At 38.3% G+C, this 26,573-nt stretch overlaps 2 protein-coding genes across 2 annotated transcripts in view; one reads left to right on the top strand and one right to left on the bottom strand.

The window, feature by feature from the left end:
* Nucleotides 1-2,535: 2,535 nt before the first annotated feature.
* Nucleotides 2,536-17,342, bottom strand: C15H4orf33 (chromosome 15 C4orf33 homolog). The gene is made up of 6 exons (XM_051157107.1): nt 17,196-17,342; nt 9,723-9,903; nt 7,668-7,728; nt 4,287-4,338; nt 3,998-4,197; nt 2,536-2,668 (listed from the first exon to the last, which is right to left on the bottom strand). The coding sequence occupies exons 1-6, from the start codon at nt 17,196-17,198 to the stop codon at nt 2,563-2,565; spliced, it is 603 nt and encodes a 200-aa protein (XP_051013064.1). The 5' UTR covers nt 17,199-17,342; the 3' UTR covers nt 2,536-2,562.
* A 2,765-nt stretch (nt 17,343-20,107) lies between these two features.
* The window catches only part of Sclt1 (sodium channel and clathrin linker 1), a 135,354-nt gene continuing 128,888 nt past the window's right edge, over nt 20,108-26,573 (top strand). The window contains exon 1 of the mRNA XM_051157761.1: nt 20,108-20,170. Within this exon, the coding sequence (XP_051013718.1) occupies nt 20,108-20,170 (63 nt within the window). The remainder of the gene's footprint in view (nt 20,171-26,573) is intronic.

The following is a 26,573-nucleotide window of genomic DNA, read 5'->3' as shown; positions in this document are numbered from 1 at the left end:
GAAGTAAAGTGGTCTACACCCCCTCTCTCCACTAAGCTTTCTCCCATACCTAGTGTTGGGTGTCAGAAGGGATTGAGGTAAAAGGAGGTGGAGGCAGTAAATAACCCAAATAAAATAGAGTTTAAAAACTAGCATCAACACAGACACTGAGACTGATGCCACAGCTTGACTACTGTGATGAACACAGCTAGGCAGGTGTCTGTATTATGCTGATGCACAGTCCCTTGGAGATGTACAAGCAGCACATCTGGATCATATGGTAGCTCTATTTTCAGTTTATCTTCATACTCATTTCCACAGTTGACAGTAATAATATAAAATCCCCACAAGTAGCAGATACAAACTCTTTCTGCTTCTTACTATCACCAGCATTTGTTGCCTTGTTGAGGATAGCTGTTTTTACTGGGATAAGATGAAATCTCAACGTAGTTTTAACTTGCATTCTCCTAATACGTAAAGACACTGATTTAAAAAAAAAATATGATCATCTGCCTCTACAGTCTCTTTTGAGAACAGTGTAGATGATCTGCTCACTGACTGACTGCAGCTTTCCCTGCCTTGCTTTGGCGTTAAGGTTTTCTGAGTTCTTCATATATGCTGGATATTAAGCCTCTTGTGGAAGAATAGCTAGTAAAGATTTTCTCCCTGCTGTCGATTGTCTCTTCACTTCATTAATTATCTCCTTTCCTGTACATCTTTTTAATTTAATGAAATCTAATTTGTTAATTCTTTTCTTTCCAATGGAGTTAGTTTCCTGCAATCACTGTCTGTATTTACATCTTCGAGTATTTTCTTTATGTTTTCTTCTATTGGTTTCAATGTATCAGATCCTACACTAAATCTTGAGGCTGATATATGCACAGAGTGGGGTATGGGGACCTAGCTCTAGCCTTCCATGTGAATATACTATTTTCCCAGCATCATTTGTTAAGGGAAATTTTTCTCATGATTTTTTTTATTCTTTTGTCAAAACTTAGGTCCTCTGTTCTAGTCCATTGGTCTAGTGTTTGCTTTTGTGCTGGCCCCATTTATTATTACAACTCTGTAGGATAACTTGAAATCAGATATTGGGATACTTCCCATGCTGTTTTTATACTCAGGACATCTTTACCTATTATATGTCTTTTGGCTTCCATACATATTTTAGAATATTTTCTAGTTATCTGAAGAATGTCAAAAATTGAAGGTGATCATATAAAATTCTATATAGCTCGTTTTTATATGGTCATTTCCCCAATACTAATTGTGCTGATCCAAGAATGTGGAATGTCTTTTCATCTTCTCGTGTCTTCTATTTCTTTCTCCAATATTCTGTAACTTTCACTGTAGAAGCCTTTCACTACCTCAGCAAGATATGATGACTAATCTTTACTGTCAGTTTAACTGGAGTTAGAACTACCTAGGAGCTATGCTCCAATATGTCTGTGAGAGTGTTTCTAAAAAGGTTTGAGAACGAACAACATACTCAGAATGAGGTTTCCATCACTCCATGAAATAGGGTCCAGGGCTGAGTGACGAGGAGAAAGTGAGCTGAGTACACCATTCATCTGTTGGTTTTTTACTGCAGACACACTGTGACCTGCCACCTCACATTCCTGTTGCCACGCTTTCCCCATTATGATGGGCTGCATCCTCCCACTGTGAGCTAATATAAAACCTTCCTTTACCTATGTTGCTTTTGTCAATTATCTTTTAACTACAAGGAGAAAAGTAACTAATGTGCAAGGTTTATTCCTAAATATATATTCTTTTGGGTATAAATGGGATTGCTTTCCTGATTTCTCAATAGGTTGGTTATTAGTGTGCAGAAAATGTATTGCTTTTCTATGTACTCTGACTGTGTTGTGTGCTATTTGGCTGAATTGGTTTATTGGATCTAAAAGTCCTTTAGTATAAATAAATCCAAGCAGCTAAAGCTATCTGATCATATCTGGAACATATCCGTCCAATGAGCCTCTGAAAATCAAGTTCATTCTGCAGAGGTTGCTACAATACTCTGCAGCTGTCTCTATTTGAGATGTGGTGCAGTTTCACTCTAAGGCTCCTTTTGTTAAAATTTGTGTCTGCATGACCCATTTCTGTGAGAGAGGGGTACTGATTTATTAAATTGGTCTATCCTCAACCAAGAATGTCTGACACTTCAAAAATCTAATGAGGCTTCTGACATCTTACTTATCAACATTAAGAAAATATCACTTATCTATAAGTAAACGTATCAACTTCCTTTCCTTGATTCAAGACTAGCTCATTTCTTCCCACACAATAAAAGTACCTAGCTAAAAAATCTCTTTAACCTTGATGCCTTAGCAGATATAGATTGTCTCATCACATTATTGTTTTGTACTGATTTCAAGGATAGGCAGGATATTTAAGTAAAAATTATTTTATGTTGTACAGAGTTTCTATTTCTTTGATCACCAAATACAATTTGCCACAAAGATGCTACATTTCAGGGACCTCTGTTAAAATGTTTGTTGTTAAAATATGTTTTATGTGTCTTATTAGATTGCCTTAAAAATACAGAGGAGAAATGATTGACGTAGTTGGTTATCTACTATACTCCTACATAGCAGGTCTCTCTATTAGCCACAGGTCTGATTCTGGCTGCTTCCAGTCTTCTCCAAGCAGTGTGTTGAAACTGAAAGGCTTGAAATATTCTAGACGATGGCTAAAAGTAAAGAAATGAAGAAATTTAAATTAACTATGCATTTGTGAAACAGTAATCCTATAGGGCTATTTGTTTTGTCATATCGGTGGTAGTACAAGATTCTATTTTAAGAAATAACAAATGTTAAATATATTCTCTATATACAATGTTCTCATTGAAGCTATCAAATATTCAGTTCTGAAAACATTCATCCATATTTCAAAGCAATCTTCTTCAGTTCTGCACACAGTTCCCTTATAGCTCAAGGGAAAAATAAATATCAGCTTTCAAGGAGCTCAGTAAAGTGTCTGCTAAGGAAACATGAGGACCTGAATTCATCCTCACAACACACATAAAAATGCCAGGTGTAGTGATGTGCAATTCTAATTTCAGTACAGGGAAGGCAGAGCTCACTGGCCAGCCAGCCTATGCTTATTTATAAGCTCCAAGCCAATCAATGAGAGACCCTATCTCAAATGAGGTGTACAGTATTTCAAATGAATGACATTCGAAGGTATCTTTTGGACTCTGTCTGCATGTGCAACACACACACACACATGCACGCATGCATGCAACACGTGTGTGCTGCACATGTAGGAGCACACACATACACACACACACAAACACACAATCAATCTAACTCAATGTAGCTGTAAACCAATCATAAGTACTTGCCTTATTCTTATATTAAAATTTTAGTAAATTCTGATTCATATTAAAGGACAAATTTGTGTTATTTCTTTTCCAAAGGAGACTCAAACAGAAGAGTGATGATCTTGCTTTCTTTCCAGAGAAACCACATTTATTCTATAGTGCTCTCCTGTGGCTTAGTGAGCAAAGAAAAGCTTTCACCTGTGCTTCAGTAATGCTCTGAGCTATAAGAAATGGCTCTGCCATGCTTCTACCTTGGCCAATGTGTATTCACACTTTCCTGGGAAGGTACTAGCAAGTGAGAAGCCAAAATGACACATCACCTTGGTATGATGGCTCTCAGTCTGTGGTGCCTAGATTGTTTCTCCTTTCTGCCTACCTGGCCAGCATTAACCAGTTTAGAGTTATATCAATAAATCCCAGAGTAAGATGCTAAGAATCAACAGTGAAGAAAGACACACACGAAGAAGAAGAAGAAGAAGAAGAAGAAGAAGAAGAAGAAGAAGAAGAAGAAGAAGAGGAAGAAGAGAGAAGAAGAGAGAGAGAGGAAGAGGAGGAGGAGGAGGAGGAGGAGGAGGAGGAGGAGGAGGGAGGAGGAAGAGGAGGAGGAGGAGGAGGGGGAGGGGAAGGGGAGGGGGGAGGGGGAGGAAGAAGAAGACCTCTGTAGTTAGAGCATACCTTTGCTTATTTCCTACTTACAAATCAGGCTTTTGTCCTTGCTGCAGTTCCTGCTGTAGCACAGGGTAAAGGGCTTCATACTCTCTTTTATCGTTTGATCCATGGATTGCAAATGAATTGAACTGTGTCACATTTGGTGGGAAATAACTCCAAGGAAGATAAGCTTTGCCTTCCCAGTTAGTCTCTCCCCTGGACACTTTGAACGATAACTCAAGCTCTTTCTATTAGAAATACAAAAGGAAAGTTCAACCCTATTGTAGATGCACATGTTGTGCATTAAAAGATTTTTTTCATATGTTTAGTTACTCACTTTCCAAACATTTCTTCTTCCAGAGAGTAAAAGAACTAAATGTTGTCCATGGCTGTCAAATTTAAGATTCTGCATGAGTGTTAGAGAAAAACAACATTGTCTTCTTTACTTCTTTTTCTATCTGGAATGTGTGTGCTTGCAGCCAAATTTCCAAATAACTAAAAAGTGCAACACAATATTGGATAACTCTAGGGAGAGCCAGTAAGTCACATTACTTAGAAATGGCAACCTTGGAATGACCATTTCCCAAACAACTGCTGCCAAGCAAAACATTTCACTGGCTAACACTACTTTTCGTATTCTTTACCCACCAGCAATCTCACTGGCCCCTGCTTTTTATAGTCTTTGGATAGGAAATTATGTAAAATACTTCATTTGGTTAGAAAACACAACCTATGAAAGCAGGAACAGAATGATAATCGCGAGGCTTTGAGTTTAAAGTAAAACCAGCTGCAAAGCTAAAGCACTCCAAGGAAAGCTGGAGCCCACTGTCATGTCTCAATGGAACAGCCTAACTAAAGGTTCTCTCTGTGAGGAAAGTTCCTTGAGGCTCATCAGTCAGGTAGAAAATGTCAACTATCAACTGACCAAAGCTACTCCAAAAGGCCCAGGCTTTAGCCTGTAGCTGCTTTTTCACACTGCTGTCCTCAAACGGTCTGCCATCTGTTTGCAAGCTTTCACCATTTGTTCAGCACCAATGTCACATCTCCACAAAGAAAACACAAGATATTCTCAAAAGGAAATTCTAATGAGAATGAATAAGTGGGATTAGCTGAGTCAGCGAGAAGCAAAAGATTGCATGTAAATTCTCTGCCTCTGGAAGTCTATCAAACATTTCTACCTAGATGGTCCTCTGTGAGGTTTTTGAGGGAGGATTTTCTCCAATAAAATACTGTAACAGAAGACAAGTAATCCTTCCCATTTAACAATCTTCTGACTAATTTTACTGCTTTTAAGGAGCTTTTGGAAGATCTTAGGATGCATAAAACTTTGCACAAATTAAAACAATGTTCTTGCTGCTTCCCTAGCTATTAATTAACCAGTACAGGAATTGACTGCCTAGGAAAAACCGTAATTCTTTATTATTAACTAACCTGCTGTATATGAAATCAAACTACACCGTGGATCTTAATTTTAAAAAATTATACACAATGGCTACCATGAAGTTTCATAATTTTAAAAAATCCCTATTTTTCTTTGTTTCCATAGATTGTTAGATTGTCACCACATAAAGGAAAACTACAGAGGCCAGGAAAATGGCTGGGCAGGTAAAGGAGTTTGCTGCCAAGCCTGATATCCTAAGTTCAGGTCCTTACTCCTGCAAATTGTCCTCTACCTTCACATGTGAACTATGCTGCATATGCACATAAACACATAGATCATAACTAAGTGCTTTTCAAAAATGAAAAACAAATAAAAAAAGAAATCTATAGCTTAAACCTGGGAGTTTTGGCAAGTCCAAGTTTTTTCTGTCCTTTAGTCAAAGTAAAAATGTTTGTCTTGGCTTTCTTTCTCAGCTGTGGGGTGAAAGTCAGCACATACTACTTAAAAGTTTACTACTTTTCATGATAGTTTATAAGAATTAAACATAATTTTAAATAAAGTATTTGTAATGCTAGTTTAAAAATAACATAAATCATATCTAATTATTCTGATGTTAAAAAAACAATTTCCGGCCAGGTGTGATAGCGTGTGTCTCCAGTCCCAGAATGTGAAGGATAGGGGCACATAATCTTTGTACACTCCAGGCTGACTAGGACTGCAGAGTGAGGCCCTGCCTCACAAATAAGGCAAAACAAGAATTGCAAATAACTGCATTTTCCATATTAGAGTTAGCAAAAACAAACAACAAATGAGGGGCAAGAGATATCTAAAGTTTCGGGTAGATTAATTGGGGCTCTCTTGTAAGTTTAAGAAGGAATAAGGACTATTGAACACTGACATTGAAAAATGTTTAAATACATCTAAAATAAATAATAGCAATATATATATAAAACACGTATCAAAAGCATGCTATAATTTAAATAACAGGTAAACATACGTTTCCTTTTTTTTAACTACTCAGAAAAAAAAGTTGGTCATCACATAAAGAAGGTTCCGAAGTAAATATTGAAGCTCAAGCAATAAAGTGACAGGACACTACATATAGTGGATCACATCTTCAACCCCATGAGTTCCAGACGGTCAGAGCTTACAGTGAGACCTTGTTTCAGGAACATCTTTTAAAAGTTCAAGAGTAATATTTTTAATGTGAGTCTTGGAAAATCTAGGTATGATTTATATTATATTCTTGGCATTAAATGGAAAAATGACATACTATGTGCTCAAAATAATGAATGATGACTAAATGAATAAATACATGAATACACAATTATATAAAACATAAAATTAAAGTTTAATAATTCAAACATCTAAAAGAAACATTTCTGTAAGCTACTAATTCATTACATCTTCATGTCTCCCTTTGAAACTATTGAAACTAGTTTTCATATAATATATTCTGATCACAGTTTCCTCTACTTCCTACCAGATCCTCCCCATTCCCTACCCATTAACTCTACACCTTCTTTCTCTCTCTTTTCAGAAAACAGGCAAACAAAAAACAACCTGAAATAAACACACACACAGACACACACACACACAAAGAAAAAACACAAGAAATGTATATATGCACAAATCAAAAGCGCGCGCGCACACACACACACACACACACACACACAGAGACATATATTCAAACAAAAGCAAAACCCATAAAAACACAAAATTAGAAAACATAACATATAAGCCAAAGACTAGTAAGATTTTTTTAAAGCCCAAAAGAGCAATATGAGATAGTAAATAAATAAATAAATAAATAAATAAATAAATAAATAATCTGCCAAAATACCATTGAATTTGTTTTGTCTCAGCCATCTACTTCTGGGCATGGAGCCTGCCCTTAAGTGTGGTTTGCAAACCCAGTGATATTCCATTGAAGAAAACTAGTTTCTCCTTTGTAAGCGGTTGTGACTTGGAGATACTGTCTTGGTTAGGAATAGGAGCTCTCCCTTTACATCTAAATAGTTAATATATTAATAGTGCAAGTATATAAAGTAACGATTTGTTTATAGTGATTTTTTTCGCTTTGTAAAAAACAATCTTTGTTATTACTAAATCATTTATATCAATAAATCAAAAATTGAATCAACATAATACTCTAAACATAAATTCTAAATGTATGCATTGTACAAGTCAATTAACAGATATTTAAATTTGTCTTCAGTTAATATGAACTCTACTTAGCTGAACTGAGTGAGCTTTACTACAACCGTCCAACTTATAACTAGAAACAAATGTGTTCGAATCATGTAGTAATGGTTAAGAAAAACAGTTTATACTTACGGACAAAGTTCAACTTCTAAATACTGCTCAGTTTTATCATTCAAGAAAAATGCTTCCACAACTTATAAGAACAAATAGGACATGGGAAATTTTATTTAGGGTAAACAGTAAATAATTTACTTCTTCAGATTAAATGATGAATTACTAAGTATCTTAAATCATCATGCTATTCCCCATTAGGAAAGTGAGCAAAATAAATATACAGAGTCTAGAAGAAAAGATAGGAAATAAGTTATCCTCAATTTCTCCCATAGAAGTCTGCCATAAATTAAAAAGAAATATAAAGCCTAGTGATGCTGAGGCCATAGGGAAATCAACATCTGTACACAGATGGACTCTGGGCCAGTTATCTTCTTGGAATTTATCCCATTAAACAAATTAGACAACTAGAAAAAGAAAAGAAGTAAAAATCTACCATCAGAGTATCACTCAAAAACCTAGAAATGGTGATATAAACATCTATGTCTTATATGAAATTATCTCCTGGTACATAAAGAAGTCACCTATTATAAAGAGAAAGAGACTAAGCTACAGAATGTATGCGTTCCTGCAATAGAACACAGTGGCGCCCTTAAAGTAAAAGACAATAAAATATGTACTGGTATGACAAGACTTCCATAATATTTATAGGTTTTTTTTTTATAAAGCAGTAACTAAATGTACGGTCCATGAATCAAATGTACACAAAATTTAAATATGTGTTTGAATATGCATGTGTGTGTGGCTGTGGGGACCTGTCTATGACATGGGCACAAGAAATATGAAGAGTGGTGGGCTACTTTGGTGCCTCAGCAGATAAAGTGCTTGCTACCAAGCCTGACGACCTGTGTGAGAGCCCCAGGAAGGAGGAGAGAACAAGCTCCCACAAACTGTCCCCTCACCTCCACAGGCATGGAAAGAAGGAGGAGAGAACAAGCTCTCACAAAGTGTCCCCTCACCTCCACAGGCATGGAAATCTTTTTTCAAACTGATTTTTAAAAACTACTTAAAAATAATACTGGTTATTTGTAATTGGTGGTCATTTTATTATAATCTCAGGAATTGTATTTCTTCTTGGAAAAAATAAAGCATTGGTGCCTTTAAAAGTTAGTTACTTGTGAATGTAGTACATCTTTCTTGTAAATAATTACAACAGCATAAAATATATGAAGTGAAAAGAGAAGTTCTTTTCTTTCTACTTTGGTATAAAACTTGCCAGACCGTTTTTAAGCATCTAAGAATGATTTTTCTCTATTAATATTTTTAAACAATAAATATAAAATCATACTTGAGTATTATTTTTTCTTTTACATTAAAAAACTTGTAGCTGAAGAGTAAATTTAAAATTTTCATCTAGAGAGACAGATCATTCTGGCTTCAAAGTGAAAAATAGATTTAGGATAAAAGATTACTGGGAAGGAAGGCTCTGTGCTAATCAAATAACTAAATTAAAATATTCTGGGTGAGGAATCCTGGGGGGAATTCTTACTTTCTATGTAATATAATGTTTTATATCTATGGAGAATGACATCATGAACAGTAGTTCAGAAGGACCCCTGCAGCCTGCTGAAGACACAGTACGGGAAGGTCAGAGAACAAACCTGAAACCATTTAATTTTCTGGTATGTCTTTTGGCCTTAATTTGATAAGTGGGATTACTTGACAGCAGAAAGTAAATATTAAATCTTACATTGACAGTATTTCTTCAGTAAGTAGCACTTTAAAAATTCTATACTGGAGGCTTTTAAGGTAAAGATGGCTATTTAAAGATTCTTAAAAGACAAAATGGGGAATGTGAACTCTTTTTAGAGCAGAAGACATAAGGAGAGAAGGAAATGTGGCAGCAACACAAACATCTGGATTTGGGCCTGCCATTTTTCTCTGTTCTGCTTGTATATTGGAGCCCCATAGGTAATGGAAGGATAGTCAGAATGACGGATGGTTAGACAGGATCAGAACTGCGTGTTCGTTGTTCAGAAGCATATTACTTCCTAACAGCAAGATAAAATAATAGTTCTCTGAGAGGTTATTAGAAAAAGATTTATGTTTGTAATAAAATACAATACTTCTACATACCTTCATAATTCCAAAGTTCACTGAAAGGCTTTCCTGGTTCTCCAGGAGGGGTTGGAGGATCATTGAAAAGTGGAGCACTAACCTCCATTTTCACTCCCTTCTCATCTGGACTCAGCCTGACACACACTGGCTCATGCCTCACTGGAAAACCATCCCAAGTGTATTCAATTTTAAAATCCATCTAAGAAGAAAATTCAAACAAATGTGTTAACAACATATAACCGTACCCTTCGTGTAAAAATGAGATGAAATTTGAAACAGGAGACAGCAGAGCAACAGAGTGTCAAGCACAAGATCATAGGAGTCAAAAGGCCATCTGGGCTGTGGAAAATTATGGACTCCGAATTCTATTCCAAAAGACAATTGGAGCCTAAAAGCTTCACAGCTTTTGTCTGGATATATCTCTGTTTCTTTGTGTACACAAACATTACTGTAAATGTTAAGACTAAGTCCACTGCAGAAACTGTAAATGTACTCAACTATGAGTTTATGTAGTTTACATATTTAGCCAAGACGTAATTTTTTGTGTAAAAAAATAAATACATCCATCTCATTAGTACACAAATTTGCTTTATTTTTGACAGATAGTAACAAATGTGTGTGTATATCAATTGATTATCAGCAGATTTTTTTCCTTTTTTTCTATCATTTCTTAATTCTATAAATGATGAGTTTTATTATAAAATTTCATGCATTTGTATAATATATTTTGATAATTTTTTTACTTTGACAATTTTTAATCCCCTTTACTATATCATGTTTCCTCTCAATGTTCCCCTTCTACTACTACCAAGCCCGTCCCCTGTCTATTTTGATGTGGTCTCTATATAAAAACACACACACACACACACACACACACACACACACACAAATATATATATCATGCTGAGTCCATTTAGTGTTGTTTATATACTCATACACATTTTTAGGGCTGATTACTTGGGAGCTCATCCCTGAGGAAGACTGACTCTTCATTAACAGAGCAACATCAAGACTAAACTTGTGAAGCTTTTAGGCTCCAATTGTCTTTTGGAATAGAATTCGGAGTCCATAATTTTCCACAGCCCAGATGGCTTTTTGGCTCCTAGGATCTTGTGCTTGTCACTCTGTCACCTTGCTGTCTCCTACTTCAATTTTCATTTCATTTTTAAGTAAAGGGTACTTCCTTTCTCAGCAGTCATTAATTGCCTGAACCCCTTCTAGGGGTGGGGTCTTATGAGATTCCCCAATTCACATTAGAATGTCATTGCCCAGGTTTACTTTAGACTACCATTGTTGAGATTTCATGGAAGAAGCTTCCCTGTCCCATATAGAAGACACAGTCTCTCAGCAAATGTCCTGGTCCTCTGGCCCTTAAAATTTCCCCGTCCTCCCTTCCATTATGTTCCCTGAACCTTAGATGTAGGGGCTGTGCCATAGATATATCAACTAGGATCAGGGAGTTCATGGTCAGCTGTTCTCTGCATCTTGGCCACTGTGGCTTTATGTGATGGTTTTCATCAGCTACAGTCAGAAGCTTCTTTCATACAATTCATGCCCCACAGGAGAAGACAACAAGATCGAATTCAGGGTGAAATCCATAAAAACAAATAAAAAGACAAATCATAAATGAAACAAAAAAAAATGCTTTTTGAGCATTAAAGACCATCCTTATGGAGCTGGCTTCCAATGTGGCAAACCAGCCACTGGGCAAAATGTCCTTGCACTGAGCCACAGACAGAATTCTGCCTGAAAATATGCAGCTTGGATGCAGGCAGAGTTGACAGCCAAACTCTGCCAAGACAGGGTAAGCAAGTCCTCAATAGTTCCTGCCTCACAAGTATGTCTGCCAGATATACTGGGCCAGAAGGCTGAAGATGATGATCCGACATTATAGACAGTTTTGGGTGACTGTTCAGGCAGGAAACTGTCTCTGTTATTTTTTCATTTTGGAAGCTGATAACCTGCACTTTCGGTTCACTCAGGTAATTAACTTTTATTCCTTCTCAAGTCTCTGATGGGGTTGAAGACCAGATAGTTTAGTCTTCCAATTAAGCTTAGTTGTTTACAGGTTAATATGTTTTTAGGTCTAGATACATGTTTCAAGTTAATAGAGATGAGATATGATAGATAGTGATTTTCATTTTAGACTCACCAAGATAGGGAAGATGTTTTCTTCAAGTTTGCCAAAGAAAAATAGCCAAATCACTATGAATGTGACACTTATATAATTCCTGATTGTTTTGTGGTTCTTCCTGCCGTATGTAGTTTATCTTATTTATGTGTAATAATATTAATTTATATGTCAAAAAGAAATATAATAAAAAGAATCTGTAAAAAATCAGTAAGATTGACAAACTCTTATCAAAATTAACCAAAAAGTAGAGAGATAATATCCAAATTAATGAAAATTGAAATGAAAGGGGGAAATAACAACAGGCATGGAAGAAATGCAGAGAATCATAAAGACATACATTAAAACCCTATACTCCATCAAATTGAAAAAAATCTAAAAAATTAAAAATTTTTGATACATATGAGTTATTGAAGTTGAATCAAGATCAGATAAGCAATTTAAACAGATCTATAACCCCTAGTGAAACAGAAGCAGGCATTAAAAGTTTTACAACCAAAAGAAAGAGCCAGATGATTTTCATACAGAATTCTATCAGACTTTAAAGAAGAGTTAATTCCAAAACTCAAATTATTCCACAAAACAGAAACAGAAGAAATACTCTATGAGCAAAATCTCAAGACACCAAAGAATGAAATTGAAGAAGATATCAAAAGATGGAAACATCTCACAAGCTCACAGATCAGTAGGATCAAAAAGCAATCCTACCAAAAGGAATCTACAGATTCAGTGCAATCACCATTAAAATTACAACACAATTCTTCACAGATCATGAAAGGGCAATTTTAGCTTCACAGAGAAACACACACACATATAGCATAGCTAAGACAAACCTGAATAATAAAAGAGCTGCAGGAGGTATCACCATCCCAGATTTAAGTTGTACTACTGAGCTATAGTGATAAAAAAAACAACATGGTATTTGCAGAAAAACAGACACATTGGCCAATGGAATCAAATTGAAAACCCAAACATAAATTCACACACCTGTTGACACCTGTTTTTTGATAAAGAAGCCAGAAACGCACACTGGAAAAGACAACATCTTCAGCAAATGGTGCTGCTCAGAGTAAATCTCTACATGTAGAAGAATCCAAATAGATTCATACTTAAATCACCCTGCACAAAACTCAAATCTAAACGGCATCAAAGACTTCAACCACGGAGGTAGACAGATCTTCTTAAGTTCAAGGCCAGTCTGGTCTACAAAGAGAGTCCAGGACAGCGAAGGCTACACAAAGAAACTCTGTCTCAAAAAACCAAATAATAATAATAGTAATAACAACAACAACAGCAACAATAACAAAAACACCAGATATACCAAACCTGATAAAAGAGAAAGTTGGGAATAGCTTTTACAGGAGAAGTCATTGTACTTTCTAAAAAGACCACCATTAGCACAGGCACTAAGTTCAACAATTAATAAATGGAACCAGGCATAGTGGCGCATACCTTTAATCCCAGCACTCGGGAAGCAGAGGCAAGCAGATCTCTGTAATTTAGAGGCCAGCCTGATCTACAGAGTGAGTACCAGGACAGCCAGAGCTATTACACAGAGAAACCCTATTTTGAAAAAATAAACAAAACAAAACAAAATCCCAGTTAATAAATGGATCCTCATAATCTGCGGCTCTGCACAGCACAGGACACCATCATTCTGACAAAGTGGCAGCCTACAGAATGGAAAATGATTCTTACCAACTACATATCCAGTAGAGGGCTAATATCCAAAATATATAAAGAACTCAAGAAATTAGATATCAAGAAGAAAACAAATAGCCTAACTGAAAAATGGGGTACAGGTCTAAACAAAGAATTCTCAAAAGAGGAAACTCAAATGACTGGGAAACACTTTAAAGAAATGTTCAACTTCCTTAGTCATCCTGGAAATGCAAATTAAAACTACTTTGAGATTTCATCCTTACACCCATCAGAATAGCTAAGATTCAATAAAACAAGTGACAGCTCATGTTGGCAAGGACGTGGAGTCAGGGAAATACTCATCCCTTCAGGGTGTGAATGTGAACTCTTAACAACTATTATAGAAATCAGTGAGGCAGTTCCTAGGAATCAATCTAGCCAAGGATCCAGCTATATCACTCCCGGGCATATACCCAAAAGCTGCTTCATCCTACCACAAAGACACTTGCTCAACTATGTTCACTGCTGCTTTATTCATAATAGCCAGAAATTGAAAACAACCTAGATGTCCCACAACAAAAGCACCGATTAAGAAAATGTTCTATATTTACACAATGGAGTATTACTCAGCTCTTTAAAAAATGGTACCATAACATTTTCAGGTACATGAAGGAAATTAGAAAAAAACATTAATGATTTATGTATCCCAGACTCAGAAAGATAACTATGTTATGTAGTCACTTATTTGTAGATATTAGCTGTTACGCCTATGGTAACCAAGCTACAAGAACAGAAATTAGGAACAGAGTAAGGGACGGGGGTGGTGGGGGCAGATAGGTCTCATCGGGAAAGGGAAGCATAATAGATGGTTATGAATGAGGAGGGGTGCTGAGGAAGAGGAGGATCAAGTGGTACAGACAAAGGAAGAGAGGGACAAGTACAGGAATTTGGAAAGAGATAGCAACTGAAAGAGATAGCTAAAATTAAGGGCCATTTGAGGGGTTAGTAATCCAGTAGAAACTTCCTTAATTGTACACATTTATGAAGGCAATCTAAACACAATCACCAAATAATGGGGGAGACAAATTCCCAATTGGCCATCTGTTGTCACCAAATGAAGCTCCCAGTATTGGAAGTGAGTTACATCGAACTGAGTTGTTGGTGAAAGGGGTCCCATGGGAATCCCTAAACAACCCAGGCTGTTGCCAAGACTAAAGGATGTTCTCCACAAACTGACAGGAGGTTTCCATTGCTGAAGACAACACCGACACAACTCACTGAACATGTAAAAGTTGAGCTGGTGCCTACATAGAACCTTCACCCTTACATTCTAGCATCTTGGATACAGGAAGGTACTCTGCATGCCACCAAAAGAGAAATGTAAGCATCAACCCATCCACAGAGCCTTTACAAAGCTTGTGGGACTAGTCAACATCTGATTTGACTTAAGGCCCACTCCACAGATGGAACCCACACCTGACACTGCTTGGGTGGCCAAGAACCTGGTACCAGGTAGGCCATGGACGAAGGGGAAAACCAAGTACTGCTATTCTACTAAGAATTATAGCAATATAATGACTTCTAACAAAATTCTGCTACACTCGTAGATCAGTGTCTCATTCAACCATCATCAGAGCAGCTTCCACCTGCAATAGACGGGAACAAACACACAGATTCACAACTGGATAATATGCAGAGAGTGAGGGACCTTGGAACTCTCAGTCCAAAACGGGTTGTCTCCATCAAACCTTTCACCTTAGGATTCAGGAACTTTATGGAAGAAGAGGCAAAAAGGTTGTGAGAGCCACAAAGGGTGGAAATCACCAGGAAACAGGGCCTTCAAGACACAGCAGGGTCTGATGCACATACAAAGTCACAGAGAGAGTGGCAGCATGTACAGAGTCTGCACAAATTCAGGCTAGATGAGGATCCAGCACTCAGATGAGGAAGTAGGCATGCTCTCTCACCCCTAACCAACAAGCTATTTCCAACTGACAACTGCTCACAAAGGAAAAATTCGTTATCTCCAGTGGAGTCTCAATGAGTATACAAACCACTCCTAAGGACAGGCCAGGTAGTAGAGTAGAAGGCCAACTCAAAATGAACTCAGTGGTATTTGGGAAGAACTTTTTTTTTTAATCTCATAATGTTTTGTCTGGGTATTTATTTATTTCTTATCTCCCAGTGTAAGCTAGACTGCTTGAACTGGGAGCTATGTCAACTGAATACCGTTCTAGTGTCTACAACTAAAATTCTGAGTGAACGGCTTTAAGCAGAAGAAACCTACTGTGTCAGTAGCATCAATGTCTTATTAAAAGCTATGTGTTAATATAATTAGACATCTAAATCACACCCTCTTCCTAAGGCTGGGGGAACATTAAAGAAGAATGGAGAAAAGCTTGCGAGATCCAGAGGTCACAGAGAACAGGAATGAAACAGTGTGTTCTGGGCATGACAGGACTGCTGTACTCATGAACTCACAGTAGCCTTGGCTGTGTACACAGACCTGCACAAGACCAAGCCTGTCAGCCTTTCAGCACAAAGGAGAAAGCGACTCAAATGCCCATAACTCCTACCTGAGGGGCAATTGATAGTTGGTGGGAGACAGAGAGGTAGCTTTCTTTAAGAATGTAACCCATTATATGTCAATTTAGATCCAAAGGATGGCCCCATATGCATGAATATATTAAAAGCATGAACTTGATGCAGTGATTATTTGAAGACAAAATGAAGCAAAAAAGGGCATGAAGCCGGGAGGGGAGAAAGAGTCAGGAGTGGATGTAGGCTTTGAACTTTACTTAAGAGTTCTTTATTTAAGAGTTCTTTCATGCTTATACCTCCCTTCCAACCCACCTACCCTAGAAAGGATAGAAAGGAGCTTAATAGGAACAGGAGAAGGAGACCTTTTAAGACTCAGTTCCTTGGAGCGATTCCACTGGTGTAGTCAGCAGGATTCCAGCTGACCTGTAAAACAGTAAAGCAGGAATTCAGCAATGGTGACTGAACAGCAGTGGCAGGAACCTCAAAGCGTCCTCTGGAGTGGTTCTCTCTAGAAGCATCTAGAAGCAGAGTGATGAACAGTCAAAAACAGGAAACAATGCCAAGATCAAAAAAGTGTGTCCTGGGCTGCTTATCAGTTGGCAAAGACCGTGTCCCCACAAGAGGCAGTTCCTCTTCTAGTGGACAAACACCATGTGTTCTTTCATAAGTCTGCTTCCTGCAGACAAACACGGCAAACCCTCATACAAGTCTGTTTCATAACCCACACTTGGGATCCAAACAAAAACATGTTTACATCCATTACAACTGGGTCTGAGAAGAGTTAGGGGGAGAAGCATGACCAAAATCATAACATACATATGTAAAATTCCGAAGGAATAAAAACATATTCTGTAATATATGCATGTACATATGTTAATGTTTTATATATTTATATCATAGCTATGCATTATATATAATGTATATGCGTATATACAAAGTCTTTAATGTATACCTGTATATATGGAAATAGCTGCAAGTGTGGGTATAGTGTAATACTTAACTGTTTCTACAGTACATATCTCTTGTTAGTTTGCACACAGCACTGCACCACACATTTGTAAAAGAAATGCAGGAAGGAGGAAGTAAAAATCAGAGGAATCTGTGCCAGCTGGAGGCCGTGGGAAGGTAACATGTTTTTAGTACAAGACAGGCTTTAAAGAGAAAATCAAAGGACGTACCATAGAGCACAGACCTGGAAGCCCTCCTTAGTTTGGTGCAGGTTGTGGTCTCCCACCCAGGTCGGAGCTGAAGGCTCGCTCTTAGGCTCCGCCCACCAGGCCATAAGTCCCAGGGGGAGGGACTTAGAGTCCAGAAATAGACAAACCTGATTTTTCAGGGAAAATGTTGAGAGAACACACAAAGAAGGTTTTAAATCCCATCGCTGAAGTCTGAGCTTTCACTTCTTTGTTTTAGGAGGGAAGGATAATTCAGCAATACAAATAATATAAAACCATTGAAAATGAACTGTAATTCACAGAGATTATAATAAAATATGTAAAGTAGCAATTCACTCATTGCAATTAGAGGCTAACTCTAAACATTAAAACATTAGACATAATTTATACTACATGGTGGTTAAAGGTTGTGATTTTGAAACCATACTTTCTGGGCTCAAGTCCTTGGTGTGAGGAACTAGCTTTGAAACTGGCTTACTTAAATTTCAACTGCATATATTCTTCAGGTTTTCTTTGCAGAATGCTAGGTGTTCAGTCTCCACCTCTTAAGATTAATACTGAAACTTGTCATTAATTTTCAATGTGTGAACTGTCAACTGGCTTGTGCTTATTTTGACCATGATCATGTAAAACCAAACACTTCAAAGGCAGACATGAAAGTTCTGTTTCACTACTCAATTTAGATTTTTTAATCCATCACTTCTACATAGAAGTCACACTTTGCTTTCTCCACACCAATGTATCTTTCAAAGGCTGAGTATAAAATATTAAGTTCACAGGCAGTTATTCAATGCCAGCTTACATCACAAAACAGGGCTCAAATGCAGGGAAGTCTCTTTGAAGAGAGTCAGTGAAAAGTTCATCAGAAAGTATCCTACACCGAACTGAAGAAGCAGAGCTTGTATAATCATTGTAAGTATTTATGGTAAGCTCACTGCCACTGAAAAACCAGAGCATGTTTAATCTTCACTGATTCAAAGCTAAAGTAAACCTTTCTATGCTATTACCAACACACATATATTTAACAGCGAGTCTTTTTAGAGGAATGGGGCTAACACTGTTTATGCTATCTTAAGAGTACAGGGTTACAAAACTTCTCAAACTGTTAAACAGAAAGCCCAACAAAACTTCATCCAGGATACACTCGCTTTTTGTTTTGTTTTTGTGTGTGTCTATGCCTGTGTATGGACTGAGGTTGAGGTGGGGTGTCAATGTGATGTCATTCTCAAATGTTCACTTTAATCCTTAAGTTTATTTTCACCAGATATTTTCTCAAAGAAAACAAAAATCTTATTAACATACCTGACCTTACTCTTTGAGACAGCTTTCTAATTTGTCTGGGCTGCTGGCCAGACTCCTTTCCCCTCATCCTCCTGTCTGCACCTCTCCAACACTAGTATTAAAGGCACACAGGGGCCCGCCTGGATTTTTTTCTTTTTCTTTTTCTTTTTTTTGTTTTTTGTTTTTGTTGTTGTTGTTGTTGTTTTGTTTTGTTTTTGGGCTGGGGATCCTAAATCAGGCAAGCACTTCTGTAACTAAGCTATCTAAGGCCCAGGACATACCTAGTGAAACTTCATTTAAATGCATAAAATAGAGTCAATTAAAATGGCTCTAAAGCCAGTGGTAAACTTCAAGTGAACATTTTTTTTTTATTACTAAATGTCATTTCTCGAGTCTTTTGGTGTGTGTTTGAGCTCTATGGCTCAAACCTGAACAACATCACTTCTTAAAACTGTGAATGGTGATTTATGCACCAATACAAATTTTACTTTTGTTTTTCCTCAAACTTTTATCTTTCTTTAGATTTGAAGAAACACGTCTGAAATACCTGCTAGATTTGCAAGCTATCCTGAATCCTGACCAGGAGCCTTCTTGCAGCCAGAGGGTTAAATATTCCACAGCAGCTTTTTTTCTAGGAGCAGGAGGGTCGCTACTAACAGACCTAGAAACCACAGCTTGAAGGTGACTCGAGGGGACTTGGAACTCACAGCCCTCCCTGCACAGACGCTTAGTGTCTGCGGAAGCAAGACTCGGCTAGCGCCTGCTCCTGTCACAGGTTTCAGTTTTCTTAGCAGAAAAATAAATCACACCACAAAACCCCAAAGACTCCCCGCGCCACTGCGGAAGGCGCCAAGCAGGTATCTCCGCCCCCACCGCCGCCTTAAGGACCCGCCCACTGCCTGATAGGTAGCCAATCAATTTGCCGGGACCCGAGGCAGCGCGGTGACGCAGCCGCCCGACGCGCGCGTGATGACGAATGCGGCGTCACCGTCTCCAAGGAACGGTCCGGGGCACGGCTTTCAAAGTCGCAGGGCGGGCCGAGTGGAGTCCGCGGCCGCTCGCGCTTCCCCGCGGTCCTGGCGTCGCCCCTCAGCCCCGCGGTGACGCAGCCGCCGAGCCTGGCGCGCCGCAGGGTCGCCCTCCCGCGCGGTCTGACGGGAACCCCGCGCTCTCCGGCCGCGCGCCGGCCCGCGGCCCTTTCCGCCCGCCCGCCCTCCCGGGTCCGGCCGAGCGCGGAGCGTCGCCAGGGTTCGGCGGAACGGCGGGCCGGGCTGCGCCGCCGCGTGAGTGGGATGCTGATGTCTCCGCGCCGGGACTCGGCTGCCCCAGCGACCCCTTAGCTTTTCGTTTTCCCTCACAGCGGGAGGCTGCTTTTTTGTTTGTTTTTAAAAAAAATATCTTGTCCCCCCCCTCTTCGCCCCCGCGAGGAATCGATAAACGTGATGAAAACTCCAAACTAAAATATCGAAATGGCCACAGAAATCGACTTACTGAGAGACCAAAGTAAGCGCCCTATTTCCTGATGGAAAATTAATCTGTAAGGTGCAGTGTCGCTATCGTTGACCTACTAATATGTTTCTGAATTTCGGTTGGGTCCCAGCGTGAAAATATGTAAAAAACTAAAAAGAAGCCCGATGCACAAAATGATTGGTGGTGTACAGGAGATTATGTATGTACTTAGCGAAGCAGAGCCTCTGGTAAATACTTGTAGAGTCCTTCAGCGTGCATAGGAGGTGGCCAGGCACGAAATAGATTTGTTATGTTTCTCTTGTGCTCGAAGAAACTCGAGGGCTGATGGCCACGAAGAGTTATCAAGTCTGCAGTTTAGGACCTGCAGGCACTGCGGTGGTAATCAGTTTAAAATATGTTTGTTGAGCTATTGTTTTATTACGTGCCAGGTGCTGTATAAACATAGCTGATGTAGAGATGGAGATATTCTTGTTCTCCAAGCATGTAATTGGCCGAAGGAGATTCATAAATACTATAAGTACACTGACGTGGCAGCACATGCTGACTCGCTTGCATAGGTTACCAAGTAGTTGGTGGAATTACTGCATAAACATGGAAATATGACAGAGAATAGCATCTAACACATGGGGCTAAACAAATATTCACTATTGTGCAGTTATTAAACTGTGGCTAGGGGACAGAAAATTGACATCAATATATGTTTACTGATAAGACTGGCTTAGGTATCCCAAGTATTTGCAACGTTGAAGGGATTAAAAGTATTCGTTGTTGAAAAACAGTATGGTTGCCTTTAACAGTATATAGAGGTATATAGAGGTTTATAGAGGAGTACAGTTTGTTAGCTACAGTCATAATCATAAGTAAGAAGTGACCTAAGAAAAATGTAGAGATTAAAGGCTGAGAGATTTGAAAGAAAGAGGAAGAGAGCAACTCAGGTTTTTTCTTGAGCAACAGGGAAGGTTGGGGAAACATGCTGAGGTCCATATTGAAAGCATCATAGACCAGAAGTTAAGGACATGATGCTTATTTTTGTTTCTGTGAGTATATTACCTAGCTCTCACACTTCCCAAGTTTGGTCTTGGGCAAAATTCTTACTACTTCTGTGCCTCTGGTTTTGTGTCAGTTGTTTTCCACTTAGGAGTGTAAGAACATATTAACTCTATTGAGTTGTGGGACTTAATAGGGAGATACAAACAAAGCCCTTAGCACAGTAACAAGTACATATTAAATGTACCCCCACCCCATGTGTGTGTGTGTGTCTATCCATCAAGACACTACAACTATAGCATTATTTCATAGGAAGATAAGAAATGGGAAAACTCACTCTGTAAACAGGAATAAATGGCCACAATCTGAGTGATGTGGGTCAAGAATTACAAGAATGAGTTTGCTTAGCACAGGGATATGCCTGAATTTTAGAAGACAAGTTTTAGAAGAATAAAACAACCATAATTCTTAGATTAAAAATTTGAGTCCCAAATGTTAGCAAACCCAAGTAAGACAATTTGTTTTTAATTGAATCTGAATGGTAAAGACAAGCAGAGTGGAAGAAGAGATTCCCAAACAGCAGCAGCAGAACCTCAAGGGCTTGACATTTGTGTATTCATGAAATGGGAGCATAGAATTGTAAGGCTTGTATGAAGAGATAAGAATGAGTGTTAAAGGCAGGCGGATTGCTGTGAGTTCGAGGCCAGCCTGGTCTACAAAGTGAGTCCAGGACAGCCAAGGCTACACAGACCAAAACAAAACAAAACAAAAAAATGAGTGTTGGGACTCTAGGACCTCCTTTTTCTGTTAGCTAGACCTTGTATGCCCATCAAAGATGGGGGTTGTCCTAATAGCCACACCACCTAACTCCCTGTTTAGATAAAGATGACTGTTGTTCATCCTCCCATCTGCCTCTCATATTTTCCACATTGGTTTGTTTGTTTGTTTATTAAAGCTGAGGTTTCTCTGTATAACAAACTTGGTTGTCCTGGAACTAGATTTATAGACCAGGCTGGCCTTGAACTCTGACTGCCTCTGCCTCCTAAATGATGAGATTAAAGGTGTGTGCTACCACACTCAGCCTTGTACTTTGACTTCTATCAATCTTATTGTTTCTCATTGGCTCCATTTGGTTTTTTGTTTGTTTTGTTTTGTTTTGTGAATACCTGGCCTTAGATTCTCTGTGTAGCCCACGTTGGCTTCAAACTCATAACATACAAAATACAATAATAAACCTTTAATTTTTCAAAAATCCATAGAAATGTCTTTATATTTTCAGGGTACGGGAGAATTTCATCAGTACATTTGATTTTTATTAAAAGAAAGTGATACATTAATACACATGAGTATTGCATGATTCCACCAATGTCTCCAACATTTACAGAAGCAACAGGCTAATGTATTTGCATATATATGTTTGTTTATACATAAAAAAGGAAACAAATAAGCCAAGTGCATCATTACAAAGTGAAAAATTCTTGTACTGCAATTCAGGTTCAGAAATGAGAATGGAACCTCAAAAAAATTATAATCCCTCTTCCTCAAAGATAGTGAAAGATTACTATTGTCTTTAACTTTATGCCTTAATTTAGTATTTTTCTGTTTTAGTTTTAAAAAGTAAAATCATGAACCATGTATTCTTTTGTGCCTCATCATTCATGATATTTTAAAATTGTATTCTTATCATCACATATAGATAGAATTGGTTCATTTTAATTGCTAAACACACTTCACAGTTTTTAATTAATTACACATCATTTTGATGGATATCTGAATTAGTTCCAACTAGTGGATGATTATGAGTAACATTGTTACTTTTTTTGGTCATGTCTCTTGTGCCTTATTATACATATTTTAGTTGGTTATAGTGCCAAGAATTGTGTTTATATTTAATTTTAAAGTTTAGTGATTTTAACATCAGCAATGTTTGGGAGTTCAGTTTGTTCTGTGTATTCACCAGTTCTCTGTGATTGCTTTCAGAGGCCAGAAGATGCCTCTGATGTTGTCCATCCTTCCTTCCTTCCTTCCTTCCTTTTTTCTTTCTTGAGACAGATTCTGTGACTGCACTAGAAACTTGCCAAAATAGCCTAGGCTAGGAAGCCCCAGGGATCCCACCTGTCTCTACCTCCCCAATACTGAAGTTACAAGGCTGCTTCACCAAAACATGCTTTTTTTATGTAGACTCTGGCAATTGAACTCAAGTCCTAGAGCCTGAAAAGCAAGCACTTTATCAACTGAGCCATTTCCCCACCCAGCCCCTATTTTCACCAGTCTTGAATTTTACTTTGTAATTACTTTTATTTATCTTTTTCCTGGTGTCTACTGAGTTTGATCTCTCTTTCTGTTAATCGACCTCTTTAGAATACTTTTTGTATACTAAACTATTTTTTTTCTAGGAATTAGAAATTCTTTTTTCTAGATACACTATCTTTGACAATTATAGTTCTTGGTTAAAAATTTTTCCTTTTTATTATAATTTATTCACTTTACATTTGGATTGTAATCCCCTCACTCTTATCTTCCTGTTCCCATCCACTCCTCCCCTAGACCTCTGACATGTGGAGTCCTCCTCCCCACCTTCTGACCACAGTCTTTCAGGCCTCATCCTAACTGTCTGCATCCCCTTCCCTTGTATTCCCACAGGGCCTCTTCCCCAAGGAGGAGTGATCAAATCTCTGGCAGAGATCTTGTCAGAGGCCGTCCCCCACTCCACCCCTCCTCTTTCCCCATGTGCACAATGAGCAGTCCATTAGCTACACCTGAACAGAAGGTCCTGGTCCTCTGTTTGCACTGTCCTTGGTGGTTGGTGTGTCAGTCTGGGCAGGGCCCCCTGGATCCACATCCATGAGCCTTGATAGTCTCTTTGTAGAGCTCCTGACAGCCCCCACGCCGCATCCTTCCATCCTCCATCTCTTCATACAACTCACAGTTCTTCCCTAAGAGTCCAGCTGCAAGTCCCAGTATCTGTCCCCATCCCCCGCAGATTGGAGTCTCTCAAAAGACATCTGCATTGGGTTAATTTCTACTTATAAGTGAGTATATATCATGCGTGTCTTTCTGGGTCTGGGTTACCTCACTCAGGATGATCTTTTCTAGTTCCATCCATTTGCCTGCAAATTTCAAGATTTCCTTGTTTTTAATAACTGCATAGTATTCCATTGTGTAAATGTACCATAGTTTCTTTATCTGTTTTTCAGTTGAGGGACATCTAGGTTGTTTCCAGATTCTGACTATTATGAATAAAGCTGCTGTGAACATAGTTGAGCAAATGTCCTTATTGTATGGTGGAGCATCTTTTGGGTATATGCCCAGGAGTGGTATAACTGGGTCTTGAGATAGCACTATTCCCAATTTTCTGTGAAAGTGTTAGATTCATTTCCAAAGTGGTTGTACAAGTTTGTACTCCCACTAGCAATGGAGGAGCATTCCCCTTCCTCCACATTCTCTCCACCATGTGTTTGATCCAGCTACTTTGCTGAAGATGTTTATCAGCTATAGGAGTTCCTTGGTAGAATTTGGGGGGGTCACTTAGGTATACTATCATATCATCCACAATCATGATAATTTGACTTCTTTCTATCCAATTCGTATCCCCTTGATCTCCTTTAGTTGTCCTATTGCTCTAGCTAGGACTAAACCCCCATATACCATTTTTCTCTATGTTGTCTTCATCATGGCATCATATCACAGCAAATATAAAAGTAATTGAAACATTTAAAGTAAAGAGCACCAACAAAATGGACTACATTATAATTAAGAACTTAACGCTCATCCAAAACCAAACCAAACAAAACCATTAAGAAAATAAAACCAAGGGCCAGGTATGGTGGCTCACACGTTTAATCCCAGCACTCGGGAGTCAGAGGCGAGCGGATCTCTGAGTTCCAGGCCAGCCTGGTCTACAAAGTGAGTCCAGGACAGCCAAGGCTACACAGAGAAACCCTGTCTTAGGGAGAAAAAAAAAAAAAAAAAAAAAAAAAAAAAAAAAAAAAAAAAAAAAAGAAGGAAAGTAAAACCAGTTTCGTGAGGTCCTATTTATTAGTTGTTGACTTTAGAGCCCAAGCTGTTGGTGTTCTGTTAAGGAAGTTGTCTCCTGTGCCAATGAGTTTTTCCCTACTTTTTCTTCTAACAGATTATGTTGAGATCTTTAATTCACTTGAACTTTAGTTTTGTACGTGGTGATAAATATGGATCTACTTGCGTTTTTCTACATGTTAGACATCCGTTAGACCAGCATCATTTGTTGAAGATGCTATTTTTTCCATTATATGTATTTGGCTTCTTTGTCAAAAATAAAGTGTCTATAGGTGTGTGGATTTATTTCTGGGTCTTCGATTCAATTCCATTGGTCAACCAGGCTTTTGCTGTGCCAGTACCATGCTGTTTTGATTACTATTGTTCTATAGTACAGCTTGAGATCAGGAATGGAGATTCTTCCAGAAGACCATCACAAATGTTTATTTCTTTTTGTGCTTCAATTTTAAAAAATCTTTTTTTTTCCTAAGGTTATAGAAGTATTTCTTGATTCTCTATACAAATTTATTATTTTATATTTACGTCTACAGTGCATTTGAAATTGATTTTTGGAATTGATCATTTTGGAAATGATCGTGATTTATGAATGAGCTTGACCTAGATCCACAAATAAAAAGATTACCTTCTCCATCTACCCCAGCCCCAGTTCTAGAGTACCCCTTTGATTATAACTTATTAACATGTATATATAAGTGTGTATCATTATATTTCTAAATTCTAATTACCTTTTAATTGGAGTTTTTGCTTAGGATTTGATATAGTTTGACTCTTTTTAAAATAAATTCATTTTTTATGTATATGAGTGCTCTGTCTGTATACACATTAGAGGGGGAATTAGATCCCATTACACATGGTTCAGGACCACCATGTCATTGCTGGGAATTGAACTCAGGACCTCTGGAAAAGCAGCCAGTGGTCTTAACCACTAAGCCATCTCTCTAGACTCCAATTTGACTCTTTTTTTTTGTTTGTTTTTTTGGGTTTTTTGTTTGTTTTGTTTTGTTTTGTTTTTGGCTTTCCTTCCCAGGATCTTCTTGAGGTCTTTGTCCAGCTTAAACCTGGTGATAACCACCTTGCTGGGGTAGATAACCACACGGACAGTTGTCCTATTAGCCTTTTTTCACTTCACTGATTTAATGTATATTAGCACATTTCTTCCTTTACACCTGGACCACTTTGCCCATCTGCTGGCCTTCGTAGTGTCCTTGGACAACCTGAACTTCATCATCCTTTCAAATGGGCATGTCTTAGCTCTCCTAATGTGGGAAGGTGCTGGTTTGCAGTTCTTGATTTAGTCAGAAGTCACGAAGGGATTGAACTTCATTTTGACAGCTGTGATCCGGCGATGATTGAAAAAGGGACTCTATTTGACTCTTAAATATTTCCCAAAGGCCATATAATAAAAGCTTAGTCTTGTTTAATGATGCTTTTGAGAAGCTGTGGAAACTGTAGGATATAGGATCTAATGGGAGGAAGTAGATGCCTGTGAATTTCCATGGGAAGGTTATATTTTCTTCCTATCCCCTGGCTCTTTCTGCTTCTTGATTACCATTAATCAGCTCTGCTGCAGGACAATCCCTGCTAGGATATCTGAAATTCTGTTTTACC

Source organism: Acomys russatus, chromosome 15 (genome assembly GCF_903995435.1).
Source record: "Acomys russatus chromosome 15, mAcoRus1.1, whole genome shotgun sequence".
NCBI classification, from domain to species: Eukaryota; Metazoa; Chordata; class Mammalia; order Rodentia; family Muridae; genus Acomys; species Acomys russatus.
The sequence above is the reverse complement of the archived record's forward strand: the minus strand, read 5'-3'. Positions and strand labels throughout refer to the sequence as shown.